The sequence below is a fragment of the Podarcis liolepis genome, assembly GCF_965112155.1.
Source record: "Podarcis liolepis genome assembly, chromosome: 3".
In the NCBI taxonomy this organism is placed as follows: domain Eukaryota; kingdom Metazoa; phylum Chordata; class Lepidosauria; order Squamata; family Lacertidae; genus Podarcis; species Podarcis liolepis.
This window is the reverse complement of record NC_139557.1, coordinates 52,647,455-52,662,913: the sequence shown is the minus strand read 5'-3', so window position 1 is coordinate 52,662,913 and position 15,459 is coordinate 52,647,455. Positions and strand designations below refer to the sequence as shown.

At 40.0% G+C, this 15,459-nt stretch overlaps 1 protein-coding gene and 1 long non-coding RNA gene across 10 annotated transcripts in view; one reads left to right on the top strand and one right to left on the bottom strand.

The window, feature by feature from the left end:
• LOC310704388 (uncharacterized protein) overlaps positions 1-15,459 on the bottom strand; it is a 59,200-nt gene that overhangs the window by 26,624 nt on the left and 17,117 nt on the right. For all 9 annotated transcript variants that reach the window (XM_083497731.1, XM_083497734.1, XM_083497733.1 and 6 more), the window contains 15 exons: positions 14,259-14,371; positions 13,556-13,685; positions 13,256-13,459; positions 11,951-12,143; positions 9,355-9,482; positions 8,426-8,626; positions 8,193-8,314; positions 6,879-7,107; positions 6,075-6,277; positions 5,175-5,333; positions 3,725-3,815; positions 2,742-2,882; positions 1,806-1,954; positions 973-1,084; positions 235-284 (listed from right to left, as the gene is read on the bottom strand). In XM_083497731.1, the coding sequence (XP_083353857.1) occupies positions 235-284; positions 973-1,084; positions 1,806-1,954; positions 2,742-2,882; positions 3,725-3,815; positions 5,175-5,333; positions 6,075-6,277; positions 6,879-7,107; positions 8,193-8,314; positions 8,426-8,626; positions 9,355-9,482; positions 11,951-12,143; positions 13,256-13,459; positions 13,556-13,685; positions 14,259-14,371 (2,225 nt within the window). The remainder of the gene's footprint in view (positions 1-234; positions 285-972; positions 1,085-1,805; positions 1,955-2,741; positions 2,883-3,724; positions 3,816-5,174; positions 5,334-6,074; positions 6,278-6,878; positions 7,108-8,192; positions 8,315-8,425; positions 8,627-9,354; positions 9,483-11,950; positions 12,144-13,255; positions 13,460-13,555; positions 13,686-14,258; positions 14,372-15,459) is intronic.
• LOC310704481 lies at positions 9,496-14,248 on the top strand. Its single transcript, XR_014524808.1, has 3 exons — positions 9,496-9,801; positions 13,562-14,059; positions 14,109-14,248. It is a non-coding gene; the product is annotated as an uncharacterized lncRNA (long non-coding RNA).

Sequence of the window (15,459 nt, the reverse complement as noted above, 5' to 3'; positions counted from 1 at the left end):
AGGCTTTTTGTTTTTTACTTATAGGCTTGGACATTACTGTCTTCTATTTTCTAGCTGATCTAAGGACAGACTGTTTGGCTTTGTCTTCCCATTATTGAAATGTCCACATTGTACCAATATAATATAACATCGGCCTGCAGTGAGAATAGGAAAATAAACTTTTTACATACATTCATACAAACAAGCTCCACTAGCCTTTAGTGGAAATATGCTGTATAAATTTTGTGTACTTACTTATGGCAGTATTCAACAATAACTTCTCTTTTGACTTTTTCAACTTCCTCCTGTAACAAATTATACCATTTGCTTTTTTACATACGATTTCCAGTTTTACATAATTATGCATATATATTATCTTACAAAGACACACATCAATGGAAAGTTGTGTATTCAAAAAGTCAAATACAGCAACCTCTCTTCATAGGGAAGTTGCTCCTTCCTATTGATGTGTGTGATTGCCCTTTTTCAGGCCTAAAAATTCATCTCTCATCGCTACTATCTGCCTCAGTTTCTCAGACTCCCCTTTTCAAACATTAATTCAAGCACTAGAATGTTCCCTATATTTTCTGTTGCAAAGAAAGTTGCAAATAATTCAGTCAGCTTTTCCGCAATCTCCTAATCCTCCTTTAGCACATCTTTGACTTCCTTGTCATCCAGCCACCTTCCTGTAATGTATTTAAATAACTTATTGTTGGCCTTGATGTATTTAGCAATGTGGTCCTCAAATTCTTTTTTCGCATCCCTTGCTAGCTGCTTCCACCTTTTTTGTGCCAAAGCATGCTGGTTTATATTAGGCTGAGTTTCCACAATGCACTCCAGTTGAGCTTCTAATATTGTGTGTGTGTTTTTAAACAACTCCCAAACATTCGGGAGTGCACTGATTCTGAAGCCAAAAAGTTCCCTAAGTGTTAGTCTGAAAACACATACAACAAAATGTAAGTAAATTCCGAGATGATTTCCTGGCACACTTACAGGATTTTGCATTCTAGTCCCCAGGATTTGTTTCTTTTGAATGAACATGTTCAGCATCATGTCCCGTGGACCCTGTTTCTCCAACTGAATTGAGACAAAAGCTTCTCGAGGCCTGGAGAATGAGCAATAATGTTATCCTGAAGGTAGAAATACTGACATTTTCCTGTTAATAGGCAAACTACATAGTTGAACAACTAATATTTACCTCATATCTACACTTTATAAACATTTAGCATTTATGCCATGATTAAACAGGCTGATTTTAACTGAGGAATCCATGCTTATTGTAAATATAGTGACTTTGCAAATACTATCGGTCAGCTGTGGCTCCTTTCTAACAATACAACACTTATTTCCCGTAATGTGATCCAACACCACCTCTGTAGCTAAAAGTGTATACATATTCCAACAGTATGAGCAGGACCTATCATGTAGAGTGTCCCCAGTACAGTATTATAGAGGTCCTTTGAGGAATGGCAGGACATAAAATAATTTCTCATCCATTCCTTGCCCAGCCAGAAAGGAGAGAGCAAAAAAAGCTGGTAAAAATATCCATGAGATTGTAAATGAATGCTTGTATGGATTGAGCCAAACTGCAACACAGTGGGATCATGTCAATGGATATATGTGCATGCCATAAGCTATGGGAATGGCGGTCTTTGAAAGTGCTGGAAGAGGCAGGAACATGAAGATATCAGTGGTTCTTGCATCCTAGTAAGAATGCTTAGACCTGTAGCCTTAGGGTGAGAATAAAAGAAAGAGCTGTGTGCATTGAAACATGCGTGCATACATACATGGAAAACACCCCGCAGCCCATTATACTATCAACCTACCTTTTTAAAATGCTGCGTCCTGCTGCAAAATGTCGAATGGAATGTAAAACCAATGGTGCTGTGGCCAGAAACTGGTCTTCTGTTTCAGTTCCAACCATAGAACTTCTACTTGCTGAACTGCTCTGACTCCTCAGACTTAGAACTCCTTCCTGAAACATTAAAGACACACATTTCCTTTTACACAGATCTACACCACTGCCCATTACCTAATGGTTCTTGTTGTAGGATAAACCGCCTCATATAACCAAATTGCTGGTCTAATTAATGCATTAAGGGGTTAAGACCATAGAGTAAGCTATCCTGCCATGATTAGCTCACCTTGGGAGGAACTAGGTAACCAAGTCTTTGTTCCTCCCTCTGTCTACCTGAAAAACTCAACGTGTAAAGAGGTTTGAGCTAGTTGCTCCAGCTCAGACCGCATGGCTCTCACAAGCCACTCTTAAGTTCTTATACCAATAATTTAGGACCTTTCACCATTTGGAACTAAACCAAATTTTACTGCCTGTGCAACATTTCTGACTGATGTATGGAAAAGCACATGAACCTGACCTTTAGAGAGCTCGTAAGTAAACAATTGTTAACTTACTAAATGTGTGGTCTTTTCCTATGCTGGGTGAATAGGGTACTATTTGGAACTCACTTGAAAAGACATGTTTTAAAGGTCTAATGGCCTATACTTCCATGCTTTGCTGCATATTGTGTGATTTAAATCTCTGCTTGGATTCTCACCCAAGAGTACTTGCCCCAAACTTGGATCTTGACAACCTGACAGGGCGATTCTGAGGAGTGTAGTGGCCTATAGGGAAAGGGTTACATATACCTTCCCCACTCACCTTCCAACTGTAGCCTCTGGTGGGTGATTTTCTTTTCAAAAAGTAAGAAAAAGTTACACAACTGCATTCCATGTATAGTTGGAGAGAGGGAGAAAATGCAAACCTTCATATCCAGCGTCCGCGAGGGCTGCATCATGGGGCAAAATGCAGCCTGTTGAACAGCAACAAGCAGTGTGTTTTTATGAGTGACTTGGCAGGCAAGAGCAATCTGAAGATTTTCTAGTCCATGAGACTTCAGTAACAGCTGAAGAATTAAGATAAAAACTATTAGGACTCATATAAATAACCGTAACATGAAGTTGCACAGTTTTCTCTTGATATAGATGTACTTATCCTTAGACGCACTGAAATCTTTTCACTTGCATTCAGATACAGGATTTTATTCTGCATAGATCTAGAACCATAATTAAGTGCAATGTAAGGTTGCATATACAGTATACTTTTATACTGGGAGCTGAAGGTAGCGAAGGATACTGAGAGCTGTGAAGGGTAAACCACAGTTGCCAGGATTCTTTAACGGGAATGAAAATGGACTTTAAATGTCTAGTGCGTTCACAGCCCTAAATAGTAAAATTGGATGCCACATGGAGTTGAATATGAAATAAAGTTCATCAGAATATTTGGAGGAAATGTTGAAGAAGAGGTAGCTTCACCTTTTAAATGTCTGTTTCAATACATATTTTATACTTATTTCCTCCCCCATACTATTGCAGATCAGGTGCATTCCCAGGTGAATCATGAGAAGGAAAGTCCAGGAAAACAGAAAGGAACGTTGAAATATCTTTCATTGTGTTTGTTCCTTTAATTTTTTAAAATTTGTTGAATGGCTATAATTAGGTACTTCAACTTAGAAATGGTGCATCTACAATGTAATTTACGCACAGTGTAGATCCCCCTTACCTGATTTACAGTGACTGAGATAGTCAGGGTACAGTTATATTAAAAATGACAACCCAGAACACTGCTGGTTCTCAAATAACTTCTGGTGCAAGACAAATATATATATATATATGATGGAAAGGAATAAAATGTATTCATTGTGGTTGTACAGTATTGAGAATTACTGGGGGGAAATAATTCAGTCACCTGAAGAATGCTGTCTCTTGTACGAAAGCTAAATTTTCCAATTTGATTGTCAATATCATGGATGTTTAACATTAAGCTGGATGGAATATATCTGCAAGAGGTAAATATTTCTAAATTACACAAACTAATATGCAAGCATTCATGAACGTAGAAATGTAAATAAATGAAAAGGGAAAGTGCTGTGCTTGCTTCTTATTCGCATTTTTTATTACAAATATTTTTAATCTTATCTACAGAACATGACTTGGATCCTAACTACCCTTCTGTGAACCGAAGGGCTCCTGGTTCTGCTTGTCATGCTTCTTCAGAGAGTCTTCCAGCACCTCCAGAGTAGATTTTCAAAGAGCAAAGGGGAAGGGGTCAGTGAAAGTTGGAGTGCCCTGTAAACAGAACTCCACTCATGGGATGTTCCTGCCAGCAGAAGCTTAGTTAGGATCTAACCCCATGTCTCTAATGATACCACTGCAAAGTGGGCTTCTTTGGAAGGAAGGCCGGGATATAAATTAAACAAACAGACAAATAAAATCAGACACATTTCCAAATGCTGGCCAACATAAAAGCAGTATATATTTAAAATAAATAGAGGTGTTGACTGCCTCACAAGGGAAACATTGGAGATGTGTGACATATTTCTTTGTATAGCTTTAAATAAATCTGTTTCTGAAAGTCACAGCAAATTTCTGAAATGCACTTGTGCTAATTCATACATTCTGCTAGTTTGTGATTGGTTTTAATTTCATATGGGAGACTGGTTACAAATAACTGCAAAAGCCATTTGTTTAATTACAGTACTCTTCTACCACCCCCACCCCCCTGTATAGAAGCCAGGGGACATAGAGTCATTGCAATTTTGTAAATCTAGGAGGGCTGGGCCTATTGAGAATACAGTACCAATATGCAGAGTAGATTAAGAGAGAGTGTTATGATACAACTGAGGGCTGGATGATTAACTGGGCAAAGTTAATCAGACCTTAACTATAAATGAGAATACTTGGCCCCCAATACAACTGTATGTTTATGGAGTATCCACATCCCAGCCTCTAAGAAATACTACCGGAGAAGAATGGCAGCTATGGTCTCTTTCATGGAATAAACCTTCAGCAGTTTGTGTTAATAAACACTGGTGCCTCAGAAACCCTGAAATAGATGAGCTGCATTGAATTTGGTGGCGGCGGGGAAGGGGATTTGGTTTCACTCCTTATATGCACTTTTCTTTTGTGAAATTATACTAGCTTTTTATTTTTAAAATACTAATATTGAAAAGGGTGAATTAAAACAACAGTAGCTCCAGTCACACTTTATGACAATGCTTAGAAAGAAGATCAATTTGGAAAGTTTTAAGAAAGAATAGCTGTTCTATTTCCACATCATTTGGACCTAGATATGTTGCATTTGGGGCTGATCAAAAAAGGGGAAAATGTGCCAAAATACCCATAAAGCTCTGGTTTACCTATCCACACTACTGTCGTGATGCTCTAGAAGAGAAGTAACAAATATTGGTGAGGGCTGGTCTGCTTTCTCTTTGTGAGTTGCAAATTCAAAGTACACGGGCCTTAAGTATAAATGGAACTCATCAAAGCCCATTTCTCCTGCAAATTCTTTGTAGAGTCTAAAAGGGAAAGAACACATACATCTAACTTTGCAATGTTTCTTTAGCCACTGTCAGGGTCACCCTTGATGGCAACTCTTGCTTTACTAGAAACAGAAATTTTGTTTACCAGCAACTGTGCGCTATTGATTATGGAGTTTAAGAATCATTCTGTGTCTCAATAGGTGTGGGAGACAATGGGCAATCTGACCGTGGGTATAAAACAGGGATGGGGAATCTCAGGGCTGGGGGACATCTCTGTCTGACCCTCAGGACCCACACTTGCTATGCTTTACACACTCCTTGATTGTTTTTGCTTGGCTGGAATGTGTCCTTGAACTCTGATCGTGCTTCTTCCTTGCCTGGATGGAAGAGTGGATGGGTGGGTGTGGAAACTAGCCTATTCTACAAAGGTAAAATTCACATTCATTCCTCTGGCCCTGCCCACCAATGGCATGTGGGTCCCAAACAGTTGCCCAGAAGAGAATGCAGCCCTTGGGCTGAAAGGGGTTCCCCATCCTGGTGGAATAAAGGCGGTATACCTGAAATGGTGGTTTGGAGGGACTGACGAGAGGAGAGACCTAAACGTCAACAAGAGTCCCAATATTATGGCACACTGGATATGCATTTTAACCTACATACCCCAAGAGCAGGGGAAAAAACCTTGCTGCACAAAAGTCCTTAATGATTACTTTCAATCCTTCTTCATTGGGATTTCAAGATAGCTCCCTGCATTGCCATCCAACGTGCCCATTACTTCACCTCTGCAGCTGTGCACTTTCTACTGCTGCCTCTATCAATCGATGGCGGAGGGTTAGAAGTTCAAGGAGCCTTGAGAAGATGTTCAGAATAAAAGCTTGCTTTTCTTTCCCCTGTTTCTGCTTTCCCTCTTCTGCTGATTTCAGTGCTGACATAGCAATCTCTCTTACAAGACAAGGATCTTCAACCAGAACTTCTGTGAATAACTATGGGGGACATACACTTCCTTTCAACAGTCAGTAAAAATAATGTTGTTGCTTAATTGTCTTATCAAACCACGAGCCCAGGTTCAGATGACAAGTTAAGGCTGTTAAATATAATAGCTTAATTGACACTGAAATAGAGAATGCCTATGTGTATTGGTGAAAGGGATTAGCTAGAAGATTCCATTGAAGCTAAAGAAGAACAATAAGGGTTCTCTGAGCTCCTACATGGGTTGATAACTGTTATTGTTCAATACTAGCTAATACGTGAGTGTTTAACCTTAGATCACAAGGGTGCCATTGAATTTGTCCAGCTCACAAGCATAAAATCCTTAAAAGTTTGTATTGAAACTTTTAGTTGACTGTGTCAACAAGAGAAAGAAGATTTGTAGACCATCAACAGATCAGTCCATTTTAACTGACATGAATGTGTAGAGTCTGCAACAGAGATCACTAACAGCAGAGTCCTATGCTTGTCTCCTTGAAAGTAAGTCCCATTAAATAAAAGGGCACTTACTTTCAGGTAAGAATGTATATCATAGCCTGAAATATTTAAAAACAAGACAAAATCACCACAGATTTAGGATGTAGAAGACATACGTACATCTTTCTGAATTTGAGAGCCATAGAAAGACTCTGGCTGTTCCATGGTCAGCCATGTGTCCAGGACAAGTTGAAGTACATGTTTTTCCAGATTAATTGCCTCCCTGGCTGTCTTTGGCCTACAGCTTTGCTGGAACTCCTGGAGGATATGACCCAGAGCTTTAGGAACTAAAGATACTAGGCCAAGGGAAGGATGGAACTCAAGCAAATAAACGTTCTTCAAAGCTGAACTTTAAAAACAAAAACAAAATTAAAAAGCATTATGAAAGGATAGAATCATTACATTACAAGAAATTACTTTTGTTTTCAAGGAGCCTAATAGGACAAATGATAGTTTTGTTTAAGCTAACCTGAAATCTGATACATTCCATGCAAACCTTTACATACTGAGTGTTTTATGTAAATTGCATAAATACATATTCTTCATTTATAAATCATTCTGTATTCTAGTATATAATGACAACGTAAGGATGTAATCATGGGGAGCCATGCAAACTGCACTGTAGGTGAGCAGCCCAGGCAGGCAGAGCAGGCTGACCAGCCAAGTGAGTTAGCAGCATGGGGGGTGGCTGGCTCGGGTTAGCAACAAAGGAACAGGCAGGACAGGACGGGAGCATACTCTGCTGCCACTGCCCACCTCACCTGTCACCCCTTCCTCCTGTTAGTGGCAGTGACAGCAACAGCAGGATGAAGGGTAGGAAGGCCTTTTCTCCTTTGTTTCTTTGTCCTGCTGCTGCCACCGAAGAGGCGACAGTGAAGGAGAGAGTATCTCCTTTCCGTCCTGCTGCTATTTGCTACCATTGCTAGTCGGGAGGGGACAAATGTGAGAAAATATTTCTCCCCTATGTTGCTCATGTTCTTGACCTTCCCTCAACAGTGGAGGGGTCTAAGGGGAGGTTTGGCAAGGTCAATGGGGAGTGGGATGGGAGGTTTGGTGAGGAAGGTGCACTCCCAGCTGTCCTTCCTGCTTCTCCTTCAAACCTCCATAGTTTAAAGGAGTAATGTGGGGTGTGGTTGGGGAGCTGAAACCCCTTTGTAAACCTCCCTTTGCAATGTTGTCAATAAAATATTCATTTGGAAAAGCCACGTTTGTTCATTTGGCTTAACATTATGTGCAAAGTAGGTCCGTGGGAAAGCTGACAAAACAAAGCTACTCATCTACAGTTTGATTAGCTTATCTGCACCAACATCACTTTGATTCAAGGGGATAACAGTGTGACCTTTTGTGGAAGATTCTGACAGAGCAAGTTAAAGATGGGCTCCCTTATAATACAGTACTTGCATCATATGATAAAGAGAAACAGACATTACTCACGGGGTGTTATTAATAGCAATTAATTGTTTTGCAATTATATATGGGGGGAAACCAAATTCACAAGTGCCACCTTTGGGACCATCACGCCAAATCCTGTGGTTATATTCACGTTGGTTATCTATCTAAAAACCAAACAAATAAAAACACAAGCCTCATGTAGCAGAAAAGGTGGGATATAAATGTAAGAAAACAGATTAAAAATAATAAATAAATAACTCAAAGAGTCCACTAACCTGTTTGTTCAGTACACCTCTCACCAGCTGTAGGTGAAGCTCAAGGCAAGCACACTCATCTTTATAGATGTTCACAAAATACCCAAGATGGAAATCAAATTGAGGGCGTCTGTACATGATGTCTGTTACAACTTGGGCCAAAGCAAATCTTTCTTCTGAATCTAATGCATGTTGATATGCTTCGAAGTAACTATTCAAAACCTGAAAATAGATTTAAAGCAAAAATATGTAGGTGGTTGTTTTTTTTAATTTAAAAAAGATAATTTCTATTTTTTTAAAAAAGTTAACTTTCCCTATTTCACCTTTGTTAATTTAGTCAGCTATGTTTTATGTGGCTTAGCCATTCTGGGGGTGGGACTTTGGGAAAGAGGAACCTTAATTTCCACAAAGGAAGGGCTGGATGGGCTGTGGAACAGGAGAGTTAAAATGCTTCAAGATAAAATGTTTTGTAATGCAAGTTCTGCATTGCAGATGATAAAAACCTGAGTATAATTTAAAAAACCAGCTTCATATTCATTTAATAACAATGGAGCATTCAGATTAAAGTGATACTTAGAGTAAGCCCACTGAAAATCAATGAAACATTAGTCTGATACTTGCCTTGGATTCTGTCACATCTCACACTTTTAGTCTCTGAATTATGATAGGCCTGGAAAATATCCAAACCAATTAATTTAAGTTTTTCAGATCCATTATAGCTATTAGAGCTATAGAAGATGACTGGGGTAAGGGGGATAATAAAATACTGTATTCCAAAAATGCTAATGATCGCTGTTTGCAAGTATAGTTGGTTTGAATAGTCCAACACACAAAGACAGCTCTAGGCAACTTTGGAAGGATGAGAAATAATTTTAATTTAAAAAAATATTGAATGAAACAGGAGCTCAGATTGGTTGGTTTTTAAAAATAATGTGGGAATATATATACACCTGCCATTTATTTTCTAAGAAAGCTGTTTCACAAGTCCAAATGTCAAGGATTACTGCAGATCGATCCACTGATGCATGAGCCCAGGCTGAGTAGTTGCTATTACTGGAATCACGGCATGCTTTGTGACCTCGAAAAGGAAAAACAGCACAACAGGCATTTCCACAGAAACCAGCAAGCTAAGGAAGAACAATGCCTACTTAACAAAATGCGGCTCTCCAAGGCTCTCTATCTGGCTCCAAGGGCTCTCCCAAGCCACACACAGCCCACCAACCTTGTTCCACAGCCTCTTAAGTGCTTTTGCCTGGGTTAGAGGAATATTTGAACTGTAATGATACCTCCTGCTTGCCTGGATGAAGGCTGGAGAGATGAGTGTGATAAACCTCTGGGTTTTACATTGCTGGAAACAGGGCTAGATTTAGGTTTGATGAGGCCCTAAGCTACTGAAGGTAATGGGGCCCTTTATATGTCCAGCTGTCCTTTGTCAACAACAAATTGTCGCTGTTTCTTGTGTTGACTATATGCTATATGGTAATTTATGGACCTGATATGGAAAGGGGGGGCATGTCTTCTTCACCTCCTTCTTCGCTACAATATATCCATTTATTTCCAATTGTCAATGTCAAAAGGGACTAAAATCTATAAAATTCATAGAAGATCAACGTGCCAATTTGCTCAATTTCTCTAGGACCCCATGACACCTCCCCTGTCCTCCATAATCCCTCAAGCAAGGTGTCAAGACCCTAATCAGGTCGAATCGCTCTGCCAAGCCCTTCCTCTGGGCGATGCCAGGTGACAGACTATGCATACATGGACCATTGTCTTCTCAGGATGTGCTTATCTGCGCATATCTCCAGCTCTGCATATTCCCCCCTCCCTCCTCCATATGTTAATCCGGTGTAACCCAACCTCTTCCTAATGTATTCGTGATGTAATCTGTGTAACCCAACCTCTTCTTAATGTACTCATGATGTAACTGGGATGTATTTTGCACTGTATTCTGGGACATGGAGGGAAATTTCAAAAGTTCATGTCACCCCTTTCTCGCTGTTCAATCTCGCCTTGAACCTGTTGCGCAATAATAAACTTGGATCTTCTGCAGTTTGCTCCTGTCCGGCTGAGCTCATTTTCTTCCGCAGGGACCCGCGGACCTAGTCCGACGAGCTGGGTGGCAGAGTAGCCCCGCACCCAGATTTTTCCATAACAGGACCTAATTACATCATAGGAGCCTACACAACACAAACACTGTTGCTGTAATGTAGGTTTTATTTTATTTGTTTTTTCGTCTCATATTTTGGAAATGTACATCCAGTTTTTTTTCCTTTAAATTTTTTTGGGGCCCCCAAGAGAGTGGGGCCCTAAGCTATAGCTTGTTTAGCTTCTACGTAAATCTGGCACTGGCTGGAAAAAAGCTTGCTGCACAAAAGAGTGACATCCTCTGGCCCCACCCACCACTGACATTCAGCCCTTGGAAGGTTGCCCACAGGGGAATGTAGTCCTCTAGTTGAAAAAGGTCCCTTGCCCCAGTCCAGCAAGTATAGACTATACACTGTGATATGAGGTGCCTAAAGGTGCAGACCAGTGTTTCCCAAACTTGGGTCTCCAGCTGTTTTTGGCTACAATTTCCATCATCCCTGGTCTTTGGTCTTGCTAGTTAGGGATGGTGGGAGTTGTAGTCCAAAAACAGCTGGAGACCTAAGTTTGGGAAACACTGACATAGACCTCAACATTTATTTATTTTTTTAATTTCTTTTTATTAGTTTCATTTCATTACACAACACCAAACATTAAAACAAAAAAAGACAAAAGAAAAGAACAAAAAAGAAAAGAAAAACATTGCATATCATAAAGTACCAACAAATTAAACTTACAATAACTAAGTAACACAACAAAAATTGACTTCCCTTCAGCTCGGTTTTGGAATATGTTACAAAAGGTTTCCTATCTGCAGTTTCACTTTCTTAAATCTCTTTACGTCGTGGGCGCTATATCGAGCCTACTGTGATTTTAATTTTTTTTACATCTGTTTCAATATATGTCATAAATTTATTCCATTCATTATTAAACTTTGTACCTTTTTGGTTTCTTATTTTCTGTGTCATTTTTGCCAATTCTATATATTCAAATAATTTAGTTTGCCAATCACTTACAGTTGGGATTTTGGATGTCTTCCAATTTTGTGCTATTAGTGTTCTAGCAGCCACTGTTGCGTATTGGAAAAGTGTTTGGTCTTCCTTTTTAATTTCTTCTCCAATTATCCCCAAAAGGAAGGCCTCAGGTTTTTTTGTGAATGTATATTTAAATATTTTTTTTAGTTCATTGTAAATGGTTTCCCAGAACTTTTTGATTTCCTCACAGGTCTCAACATTTCACACAACCATATGAAAACAGTCCAGAGTCCCACTCTGCTAGGCTGGGCTCAGTAGTTGACAATAAACAGCTTGCTATAAACAAAGTCAGGCACCCTGGCTGAGATTTTGGGATACCAACTTTTGGGCTGGTGATCATCCTTGTGAATGATCATTCCCATTTGTGCTCCTTTCCCCCCTCACTGTCCTTCTCATTTGCAGAAGTGTACCAAACTGTGCTGATTCTTACCTTTCCCTGCCTCAATGTATTGGGTTGCCACAAGCAAAAGCTGCTTTTCTAGCTCTTTCAGGTCCTGGAGGGCTACATCGTACATCACAAAAGCCCCTCGCTGATCCTGGGTGTGAACATACATGTCTTCTGTGGTGTAAAAATCATCATGGTTTTCTACCTCTGCAAACTCCATAAACTGCATACTGTGAACCTGTGCCAGGGACAGATTAAAAATAAATACATGATGAAGCCTATATTAGAAGTACCAAATAAAACAGTGAATACATGTGGGCATGTGGGCATACGTACATACACGTGTGTGTGTAACTTTCAAGAGTTTTGTAAAGGTATGGAAGAGTTTGACCTGCTGTAAACTTGAGGAGGAAGATTCAGTTCTGATTGGCAATGGGATTTAGGAGTGGAAGCAGTGTATCTTTTGTGAATTTCAAGCTGAAGGCAGATTTTGAATGTTAAAAGTCTGACCCATCCATAGAACAGATTGCTTTAAGGCTGCAAGACTAAGCATGCTTGCTGTTGAGCAAGTCCCAATGAGATCCATGGGGCACTTCTGAAAATACACGATTAGGGTAGTAATTCTAGTAATGGGGGAGGCTGCAGTGTACAGGAGGGAGACTTTGTGCATGTGTTTGCTGCATTTATTTAGTTAGTGAAATTTATACACAACTTAATTTTAAAAACACCCTCCATAAGTAGTTTACATAAAATGGTATAAAATAGCCATTTAACAATAGCAATAAAAACAGACAAAAACAGTAGATAGAATAAAATTATTTTTCAATTGAAAAAGAAAGTTTGAAAAGCAAATGTGCACCAGAAAATTACATAACACGGTAGCCTGGCTAACCAAAAAAGGCTTTAGTTGGCATTGAAAGCAATACAACGAAGGCATATGCCTAATGTTAATTTGTCTGCTTCGATCTTTGAACAGAGATAAGAAATCTATAACTCTGTGTCAGATGTGGAACACTCAAATGCGTTTCCGCATAAGGCATATGGCTTTGATTTTATGACCTGCACTTCATCAGCTTGGGTAAATACAGCTTGTCGTAAATAGAGCTGGGGTTGTAAGGAGACTGGGGATTCCCCTAAATGCCCCCATATGCTATATCCTCTAACATGCAGGACCTACTCCATATATATATGAAGCTAAGCAATTCTCCAGGGAGCTGGAAATGGCAGGGATTGAACCAGGGCCCTTCTGCATTCAAGGTCAGCTGGAGCACCCGTTGACCTTGGTGCCGCACCTATTTTATTCATGTGTCTTTCTATGAAGCTATTTTACAAAGTACCCAAATGCCTCACCTTATAGTCAGCTGGTGTGTAATGCACATAGGGGTGTGAACCAAGACCACCATAGGCACCTCTGCCCCCTTTGGCTGCATTTACCCGACAGGAATCTTCAGCGGTGGAGACCAGATGGCCGGCACTCAAGGCAAGACCCGAGGTGCTGATGGTTAGGGTTCTTTCAACAGATCTGAAGTAGTTGAGGATGCCCAAACAAATTCTCTAGTACAAATGAGACGGTTACGATGAAATAAAAATAAGGCTTATTATGTACAGTCTTGCATAATATGAACATTTGAATGTGATTTTTCTTTTTACCTGCAGCTCTCGGATTTGCAAGTGACGCAAAAGGAGGAGAGATAAGTAGGCTCCTTTCCTCATGGGAAGCCCCTTGCTGTCGGCCTCCATGTCCTCATCTAACCCCAGCAGCTGCAAGGTCGTTGTGTAACTACATTTTTTTTTCCAAGAAGGAGAAATTTAATTAAATTACTGTTCCTCAAAGAGATTCTCAGTTACATCTAAATTGCATAATCTCTTTATATTTGCTTTCTAGGAGGTAAAGCTCCTACTGTAATCACTCACATGAAAACCTCCAGAACAGAACATCATTTAGAAGGCCCAGGAGTGTGTTAGTGCAATCACATTTAAAGTGGTGCCAGTGAGTACACATATGCAGGGGTGGACCTTGATAATATGCTGCCCAGTGCGAGGCCATTTGACGCCCTCCCCCCAATCCTTGTGGTGCCGCCTTAAACCAAGCTTTGGGAAAGAGGTATGAGGCTCTGCCAGGGTCCTAGAGCCCTTCCACTTCCTTCCCAGGAAGTAAGTGCTTCCTTCCCAGGAAGTAAGTGCTTCCTTCCCAGGAAGTAAGTTGGGTAAGTGCTTGCCCAACACTGGAAAGGAGACAGGGCAATTTGAGAAGCTGCCCTTCCATTTGTGTTTTGACAACTTTGGTACAGCCCATTCATTTTTAGCATTAAACATAAGCATCACACAGAGGAACTGGCAATATTCATTTCACCTTGTGTCTTTTTTCTTTCTTGAAAAAGTGGAGGTCTTGTTAAAGCTGGAGTGTCTCATTTCCTTCTCTCCAGTTGCCACGGTAGGATTATCAACATCATCACTGGTTTGCTCCTGTCCATATTTAAGGGCTAGTTATTATAGACAAACACACACAAAAGTTTTCGTTTTCAAGATTTTTGTAACTATAAAATTATGAACAAAGGAATCCTTACATCATAGCCCACTGGTTCTCTTGTTGCTTGTGCAACTTGTGACCAATCAAAATGGCAAGTACAGCAGCAATATATGGTGACCAAGAGATCAACCTTTGCTACCTACTAAGGACTACAAAAAAGAAGTACCAAGCAGATTTCTCCATTCTATTCCATTATTTTCCAAGGAGGTGGGTGGGATCCCTGTCACACATTCTGAATTGTATTCAACACAGGACTAAGGACAATGTTTCGCCAGCACAAGGATTCTTCTTACGCAATGGAACATCCTCCTCCACTTCTCTTCCTGTACTCCCGCCCCCCGCAAAATGTATTCTGGATTTCTCCCCAACCTCCAAACATATTTTGGGATTTCACATGGCACACATAGGGAAGGAAAGGGAGAGAAACACCATTGTGCGATTATTAATCCTTGCGCTTTGTTGACTGCCACCCTATGATCTATTCAAAAGCTAGCACACTGCTCTGTGATTTTTAGTCTATTCTAACAAAAGTACTATGTTCCTTTTTGGATTTTCACAAACCATTATCAACTTCAAAGCAGACTGAGAATCTCTTACACTGCCAAAGTCACCAACAAACAAAGAAGTAACTGGTGGTGGTGGGGTTGTATTTTGGAACACAGACCTTCCAAGACTCCATTTGAGATATTAGTCAGACATGCATCCTAAACAATGCTCTCAACTTTCATGAAACCAACCCCACGGAGTGATAATCTTATTGTCATGGCTCATAATGTCGCCCGATTGTCTGAAGTAATGAAAAGGCAAGAATTCGGTGGTGGCATTTTATCAGTTCCAACTATTATGAAGCAAAATGCAAGTCATCACAAAATAAAGCAAGGACAGCAGTTTCGTAAATACGCGGTAGTCAAAACTTACCCTGAATTGGAGGATCCTCTTCAAAAGTAACAAAATTCATTCCAAAAGAAAATGTACACAATCTCTACCTACACAAATTTCAGTTTATAAAATCTTCTGCATATTT